The sequence below is a fragment of the Poecilia reticulata genome, linkage group LG20 (assembly GCF_000633615.1).
Source record: "Poecilia reticulata strain Guanapo linkage group LG20, Guppy_female_1.0+MT, whole genome shotgun sequence".
Classification (NCBI taxonomy): domain Eukaryota; kingdom Metazoa; phylum Chordata; class Actinopteri; order Cyprinodontiformes; family Poeciliidae; genus Poecilia; species Poecilia reticulata.
In genome coordinates this window covers 23,168,644-23,177,738 of record NC_024350.1, presented here as the reverse complement: position 1 = coordinate 23,177,738, position 9,095 = coordinate 23,168,644, and the positions used below count along the sequence as shown (strand labels likewise).

At 40.4% G+C, this 9,095-nt stretch overlaps 1 protein-coding gene across 1 annotated transcript in view; it reads right to left on the bottom strand.

The window, feature by feature from the left end:
• The window catches only part of ptprn2 (protein tyrosine phosphatase receptor type N2), a 147,625-nt gene extending 140,699 nt beyond the window's left edge, over window positions 1-6,926 (bottom strand). Inside the window, exon 1 of the mRNA XM_008396736.2 lies at window positions 6,668-6,926. Coding sequence (XP_008394958.1) covers window positions 6,668-6,752 — 85 coding nt within the window. The 5' untranslated portion in view covers window positions 6,753-6,926. The remainder of the gene's footprint in view (window positions 1-6,667) is intronic.
• Between the last annotated feature and the right edge of the window lie 2,169 nt (window positions 6,927-9,095).

The following is a 9,095-nucleotide window of genomic DNA, read 5'->3' as shown; positions in this document are numbered from 1 at the left end:
TATATATAGCAGGAGATTTTAAATTGTGTAGCATTTTCCTTCCTCTCCAATCATATTGAATTCCGTTTGTGGTTTTAATGTGACAAAATTTGAGTTATGGCACCACTCATATCATCCAAGTATCTTCATGGAGTTGTGGATGGTGATGCTTTGGGCAGAAAGGATCTGTGTGACAGTCTTATGGCTGTCATGACATGCAAACAGCTCAACTTCGACAGAGCTGATATTTCACAGCAATATGTCCTGTGATGACATCATCAGTGGTTGGGAAGCACTGCTAATCCACCTTATTTGCTTTTGCTGCTCCTCTTTAAATCTCTATGTGGCTGTACAGTTAAAAAGTTGAGCAGAGATGTTGGAGTTGGGGATATGATTCTTGTCTATCATAACGAATGAAGGAAATTGTTAGAACTTCCTCTTTTCTGTTTCTGCTCAGTGGATTTGCTCTGCATCCATGAAGCCTCCATTTCAAGTCTTCTGGGTTTTGGAGTTGTAGTTCAGGTATTATTTGATCTTTTGAAATGCTAATTAGCTGCTCCCAGTGGTAAAAGCAATACATTGTTGACGTAGTTATGCATCGCAGCAACAGTACGAAACTAAGGAGGTAAGAAATGCACATATAAAACCAGAAGAAACAATTGTCCAAACATGCAACACTTCAACTGAAAAAAACATAAACAAAAGTTTACAAAAAGAGCAAATCAGAACAAATGTAACAGGAAAACGCCAAAACACCGCCAGCATGAGAGCTGCAGCTCTAGATTTTAAAAGTGGCCATGAGTGCTGTTCCAAATATCGATCCTTTATTCTGTTCCAAACCCACCTGAAGTATAATCGTAGTATCATCTGATTAAATCAAAGATTTTGCACATCCCAACAGGGACGCCAATAAACATTGAGACTATAATTAAGTTTGGCGTATCTGGCTCCGTAGATCCTGCTGCACATCTCCATTTTGTTTGTTCTCCCTCACCAACACTACAGTTAAAGTTACACCTGTTTTCGGTGCAAATTCTCCTGCTTTTAGTTTGCACGGAACAAAATGGTGCAAATCCAGTAATGTGAGGCCCACTTGCCCATGTCTCTGTGATGAAGTATCAACCTTTACGTCACAGCATATTTCATGCCCCTGTGATGATTTAACACCTTTATAAGAATTTGATGCCACCACTCGGTTCTGAGATCTATCACCTGAAACAGGCCTGTGACAAAACAGATAGCCTATGAATCAACTCTAACTTGTCTCTGTGCATTTGAAGATGGTTGCTGATAGCCACATGCAATGAAAAGCTCCAGCAGCAGAAGCTTAGAATACTATATCTTTATGTGAGCACTGGAGATAACACTTGCACTGCATCTTAAATGGAGAGCATAAGAGAGCCGTTTCTGTAAACAGGGTTTTGATGAAATCCTTAAAGCCTGTAGTTATGATCGTAATCAATATGCAGCAGTAAAAGCCTCAGTCTTGGCAGTAAATGCTCTGTTCTCCATTTGTGTACGATGGGCTGCTTCCATAAGACTCACACTGACATGTTTCATTTTGCCAAATCCATGACACGTCTTAATGGATCTGTGCTTTCATGTTCCACGACCTAATGATTCAAAGCGTGACCTCGCAGCTGGAGAACGACTGTCTTTTTTTTTCTTTTTTTTTTTAAAGAAATCTGTTGGGATTTTCCGGAGCTGTTATTGGGATTCCGAGCACTGCCATGCCCCTTGCAAACAGAATGGAGATGCCGCACGGAATCTTAACGACATTCCTGATGGCAAATCTGAAAGGCAAAGCAGTGGAGTGTTGCTGCGCACCAAAATCAATTTCTGCGCATTTTCCATTGGGTAAACACTGCTCAGGTGACAACACAGTCATTATTCAAAGGAGGCTTTTTAATAACTTTCTCAGAATAAGTTTCCGTCACCCCTCAAACGTAGGTCGCATCAGCATTTTTCCTTTTTCTTTTGCAACAGCATGATATGGTTTAAATAATGATGTTTCCTATGAGCTGTAATTAGACAATACCTTGGTTTCAGATTAATTCACAAGCGTGGTTTTGAATGGCACTTACAGGCGTCAGACTGGAGAATGGCTGGTGAGTCATCTGGGCAGGAAGTTAACACTTTAACCCTTTTATGGTCTCGTTTCATTGAGCGAACGTCGAAAAGAAGCAGCTCTGACGTCATTTGAACAGACAGAGCTTTGTCTCAGGTATTTCAAACCACCGCACTCCGATGTGGATATTATACATGTTAACGGTTTATAGATGCAGCAAATGGCAAATTTATCAACTGGCAAGTAAAATTGACCCTTGCAAAAGTATTGACCCCCCGTTGAACAAACTTGTTTTATCTGGATTTTATGTGACAGAATAACACAAAATAAATGTGGAAATGTGACATGCAATGAAGACAACACATTGTGTTGTTTTTGTTTGTTTTGTTTTACTTTTGCAGATAAAAATATAAAATGTACTCAGAGCAGTTAGGTTTGGCCCTCATCAATACTTTATTGAGCGAGTCACAAGTTTTAGGGAGAATTTCTCTACCAGTTTGGTCACATTTAGACATTTATTGCTCATTATTTATTGCTAGAAAGTGAACTCTGATCGCAAGCTTCCCTGCATCTGCTTAAGAAAAGTATCCCCACAGCATGATGTTGCCACCACCATGTTTCATGGGGACGACGTGGTTCAGCTGAGCTCCATTTCCTCAGAGGTTGGAACTTCAACCCCATCATAGTTGACCGTGTTCTGGTATCAAATCAGAAAAACTGTGGAATTTGCAAATTGTTTCATTCAGTAACCAGAGTAAGTGCAATTAGCATTTAACATTATTAAGTGTTAGTTTTCAGCCACACATAGCATATTGAATACAGGTTTAAAAATTTCAGTGCTGTTTTCATCTAACCTGAGCACCTTCCTCCGTATGTTTCTGTATTCCCGACTCGTCTTCCCATTACTTTTTTCCCCAATAGCGCCTGTAGTGGGAAGGAGCTATCGGGACTTTCCTAAAGTTCTGTACTTGAGTTTAAGACATTTTCTGGCCATAAAAAAAAAGAAAAAAAAAAAGATGATCATTTTAGTCACCTCAAGTATAAGAACAAATCCCTGCGCCCTCCAGATGTACGGGTCTTCAGATAAAAGCCTGTATGCTGAAAAGACAACTGATCACAGATTTTCCAACAGTATCTGAATGTCTCTGCGGGTCATCCAGAGAGAGCAGGGGAGGGGCCGGACTACCATGCTGCAGCCTTTAGATGCATTCCTGCTCCAACACACCTGAATTAAATTAACCTCTCATTACCAGGTCTATGCAGAACTGAATGACCAGCTGAAAGTTGCAGGACATTAGTTCTTAAGTAAGTAACTCTCTTATACTGTGGAGTTAGCATTAATCTCTTGGCTGATTAATTTTCCCTTTGCCCAGTGAACGACCATGACTTGATAGATTTCAGGTTCCATCCCTCTTTCCATTGTCAGATTATAGGTTTTACTCTTTTCAAGTCTCTCCCCGATCTGTCTGCTTTCTTGGTCTTCATCTGAAGCGTCCACAGAACAGCTGGGTTCATGTCGAGATTAACTCAAAACGCAGGCAGACTCTGTTTATAAATTAGATATATAAAGGTATTTGACTATTTGCACTACTGAAACATTCAGCTGCAGACTAAAACTCCTAACGTTTGCTTTCATTTTCCCTCAGACATTCTGGACTCCCACGCACCACACACCCTTTCTGTCTCTCTCCCACACAAACTGCATAAATATGTATCCGTAGAACTATTTATACCACCCCATACTAATCACACCAGCTTACTTTGAATCAGAGCTCTACATGCCGTAAATCGCAGGGGGCCTTATTTAATGAAAAAAATAAATAAAAATTGTATCTCCAGCTTTCCGCGACACTCGCAATCAAGAGCTTAGTGTTTCAGAACTGCTGTGTGAAAATTCTTTTTAAATAACTCCCGTGGGGAATAAGCATGAGATCATTACCAAATATCCTTACCCATAACCTCGCAAACATCACGGAAAAAAAAAAACAAAACAAAAAAACCCCCCATAAAAACAGTATTTTAACAGTAAGATTAGACGGAAGACAGAAGAAGCGACTCGAATGCTGATTTAAATAAAAGGGGGAAATGACACTCCCCTGCTCTAAATATACCGGCTATGATGCAGTTTGTTCGGTGTCCGTATGAATCATCGCAGATCTCGAATGCCGACCGGAAACCTATATTTGCCTCCTGTTCATGATCCAGTTTGTACTGTCATGTGTTCTGGCAGCACAGAATGAAGCAGTAGGTGTGATAAGAAGTGGGAAAAACTGGGGAAATTCAGTTATCACAACAGATTTTCTACTATACGCTGCAAAATACATACATGTATATATAAAATATATATCTAATATATATCTAGTCAAGCTGTTTACTTATGTCTGTCTGAGGCCTTCCGGGAAAAACACATAAGATAATAATTACACAGAATATTCAACCTTATTTTTTTAGGAAGAAAGGAGAGAAGGAAGAATATACTAAACGAACAACAAAAGAAGGAGTGTCAGGATGAACTGAGGGACAGGAAGGAATGAAGCTAAATGGCACAAATAAAAGAGGCAAGATGAAAGGAATGGAAGAAAGGAAGGAAAGAGGGACACAGAGAAGGAGATAAATTCACAGAAGAGAAGGACTTAAGAAATTGAATGAAGTTTGGACACAAAGATGGCAAGATTGAAGAAGGCAAGAAAAAAAGAGCTGAAAACAAGCCCAGAAGTAAGATAGGAAAGATGGAAGGATATGAGAGAGGGAGCGAGGGAGGAAGGACATGGGGTAGAAAGAAGGAAAGGAAGAAAGACACAAATAGCACAAAGTATACATTACTTACAGAAAGAAGGTAAAAAGAACATATGAATATTTTCCTTGGTCCAATTTTAATTTTCTGTCCTGAAGACCCCTAAAATCAAACTCCTAACTTTTCCAGACTGCTCATGGATCTTGTGTGTGCTTCCTGCGGTGTAGCATTTAATGAAGCTCTGCTTTTTTGTTTTCCCACTGCTCTCATTCTGAAAAATCACCAGCAAAAATGTTTGTGAGGACCAGAAAGAAAATCTTGCATAAAAATTACGTAAAAGTTTTTGCAAATGTTTTCTCTATCTTTTAGAATTTTAAAATGTTCTAAGATCAACTTTGCACTTATCATGTATGCTACACAGATCCCCGGAGCTTATAAGAAGATCTTCCCTGATTATTCCTTAAGTGTGAGGGCATGAATTTCAGCTCTGGCCTCTGGAAAAGCCTCCCTGTGAAAACCTGAGGCCAGCAGAGACCATCCATGTTTTAAAATAAAAAACAAATGTAAGACTTTTCACTCATTTAACATGATTTTCAATCTAACTGTAACCATAGTTTCATCACATTTTCAATTGAGCTTCAGATAGTTTTTAAACAACTATTTTTATTGTACTTACTAATTTTGTTTTACAGATGATAGTGAATGTTTACCAGTTTTTTGACTATTTGTATTATTTTTTAATTATCTTTTGCATATCTCTTAGATTATTCGTGACATTAATTTTAGCACATCTTCAGGATTTACCAGCAGTTGCCACAAGTGCATCTAAACAAATCAGAACAACATCTAAAAGGTAATTTATTTCAGTATTTCAATTCAAAAAATGAAACATTTATTTGTCAAGTGTAACGATTACGATGTACAGCTGATTAAACCCAATGTTTAAGACCGATATAGATGGGATAAGGACCAAGTATGCACACAATGTGTTGCCATTGCTCCTTTATATAAATAGCAGCATTAATGTGGCATGAAGAAGATCCACCTTTAATAGCAAACTTCACCTTGTTCTGAAAGCATACAGCCCATTTACCTCACTTGATAGATTTGGACCAGTGAATTTCTGCCAGAAGTTTCTATCACTCGACACAGCAGTTATATCTATTTTCACCAACTTTTTCCTTCCACCAAATTTTCCAATTACCCACGAGGATCTCATCAAGTGACTTCAGTGGCCTAAACTGACAATTTCTACTTTTAGAAACCGCTTGGTCTTGAAATGCATCACTCTGTGACCTTTCTTTTAGGTTGTTTCTGTACTGTTCAGTCAATCTGTACATGCTGAAATAAATCAGCCGTGAAGCACTTGTATGACTGTCACTGTCTCGTCACCAAAAAAAAAACGTCCATCACACCAAACTTCGCTCTATTGCACACATTTCCCATCACGTTTAGCCCATCTTATCGCATGTAAATGAATCATACTATTAAATATACAATGAGGGCTACAGATGTGCAGTTCAGACAGAAAACACATGGGGTAGAAAGTAGAGAAGTCCCACAGGAGACATCTGGTCCATTAGGCCTGCGAGATTACGTAACTTTTCCTAATGATGGATGTTCGGACTTCATCCAGCCTCCTCCATCAATGTGCAAACTCTGCGAGATATTTGCTTTTGCACGCTGAGATTTCCCCTGAAGTTTTGCGAAGAGGCTAAATGTTTTTGTTGTTGTTGTTGTTGTTTTTGTTTATGCATCTGGAGATTTAGCGCCACAGTGTGACGACGGAACAAAGCAGAGACGAGCCCGCTCTGGTAAAAGTGCAATTGGGGAACGACCGTGGAATAAGATAAAAAAATAAAATAAATAAATAAAACGAATCTTACCGAATCTCCTGTCAGAGACGGCAGGTGAGGAGCAGAGGCAGACGACCAGCGCAGCGACGAGGACGGGACCCCGCGGAGAATCCATACCGCTCCTGCCTTCAGCACTAATCCATTCCCGCACACCTTCGCGCTAAAACTGCATTGTTTTCAGCCTCGGCCTCGGGGTGGGGAGGAGGACGTGCTGCACAGGACAGGAGATTTAAAAGTGATGGGAGAAGGAACAGCAGAGAGAGAGAGAGAGAGAGAGAGAGAGAGAGAGAGAGAGAGAGAGAGAGAGAGAGAGAGAGAGAGAGAGAGAGGCGGAACGATTCGCTCAGGCAGCACAACCGAAGCCAGGCGTTGTTTCAGCACCACGAACAGCGACCAGCTTGACGGAGGAGCCCCTCCTAGGGTCCTGACGTCAAGCAGCACACATGGCGAGAGGAGAGCAGACTGACGGCAGGAGGAAGTATAAATGAAACACCGAAACGGCGTGAAGGCAAACGCTTTTGATTCTGTTGCAAAGTACTCAAAACACATTGATTTGTGATACAAGTAAAAAAAAAAAAATTCACTCGCCCGCCTTCACACACATTATTGTGTCGTCACAAAAGGTTTCGGAGGGAGTTTTGACCATAATTTCAGAAGTGCATTTCTGAGGTCAGACACTGATGTTGGAAGAGAAAAGGTCAGCTTGCCTCGAATAATGTTATATTAAGACCAAACACACACACATGACCCCACGAATCAACAGCAGTTGACTGTGAAATATTTAGTGGAGAGAATATTTCATGACTGGATCTAAATTTACTGATTTGGAGAGATGACCTAATACCTGTGGTAATCTAGTATGTTTAGATGCTATTTGCTAATATACAAAAAATATATACAACCCTTTCAATTTGATTTGAACATCCATTCAAAAGTTTTACTGAATTCCATTAGGTGAAGATACTTTCTGATGCACTGCAAATATACCAATTTGCATATAAGGAATAAAGAAAAAAAAAACTTTTGGATTTATAAGAACTATGCAGAGAAAAAACAAAATGTCATCTTTAGATGAATGTAGCAGAGAATTGCTGACTTTGTCACTCATTTATTGCTACCATTAAGAAACTAGATTTTACACACAGGAAAGAAAATTAATCAGCCTTTATTATTATTTTTTTTTTCTTTTAAAACACATAAGCAACAAAAATAAACAGTAAGAGTTGTGAATTGCAAGAAAAGAAATTAATAATTGTAGCTATGAAAACTGCTGATATTTAAATGTCAATTTTCAAAAGGTGGAGCATTACAGTGTGAAGTGGCTGGGATGAGGCTCAGTGCCTCCAAATCCGAGGCCATGGTCTTGAGCCGGAAAAGGGTAGAGTAAATTCTCCAGGTCAGGGGGGTCGTCCTGCCTCAAGTGGAGGAGTTCAAGTATCTGGGGATCTTGTTTACGAATGAGGGAAGAGGGGAGCGGGAGATCGACAGGCGGATTGGGGCAGCGTCTGCCGTAAAGCGGGCGCTTTACCGGTCTGTCGTGGTGAAGAGAGAGCTGAGTCAAAAAGCGAAGCTCTACGTTCCCACCCTCATCTATGGTCATGAGCTTTGGGTCATGACCAAAAAGAACGAGATCACGGATACAAGCAGCCGAAATGGGTTTCCTCCACAGGGTGGCTGGGCTCTTCCTTAGAGATAGGGCGAGGAGCTCGGTCATCCAGGAGGGACTCAGAGTAGAGCCGCTGCTCCTCCACGTCGAGAGGAGCCAGTAGAGGTGGCTCGGGCATCTGGTCAGGATGCCTCCTGGACGCCTCCCTGGTGAGGTGTTCCGGGCACGTCTCACCGGGAGGAGGCCTCGGGGAAGACCCAGGACACGCTGGAGGGACTATGTCTCTCGGCTGGCCTGGGAACGCCTTGGGGTTCCCCCGGAGGAGCTGGAAGAAGTGGCTGGGGAGAGGGAAGTCTGGGCCTCCCTTCTGAAGCTGCTGCCCCCGCGACCCGACCCCGGATGAAGTGGAAGAAAATGGATGGATGGATGGATGGATGGATGGATGGAGTATAACATAAGGAAACCCCAAAGGGTTACAAATTTACCAATTTTCTTAATGTTTATACATTTACATTTGAGTTCATCCCACAATTTAAAAGTTACATATATTTTTGTTTGTTTATTTTCTTTTAATGCCCTGAATCATATTCGTTTTTAATCTAGTGTTTGTAAGTATTTTAGATTTTGCCATTAAGGAAATCTGAAGGACATTGTAAGTTACATATTTCTTATGGCTGAAGTACGTTATTTAGTAAAAAAAAATAAAAAATAACAAATGTTTTTACCCAGTAAATATAAGAAATTAGGGATGTATAAAAATATAAATGTTAAGGCTTGAACTCAAAAAATGTGGGTTGCAAGTATAGTAAGATTAGTAGGTATGAACATCATGCAAAGTGTCCTTTTTAGCCA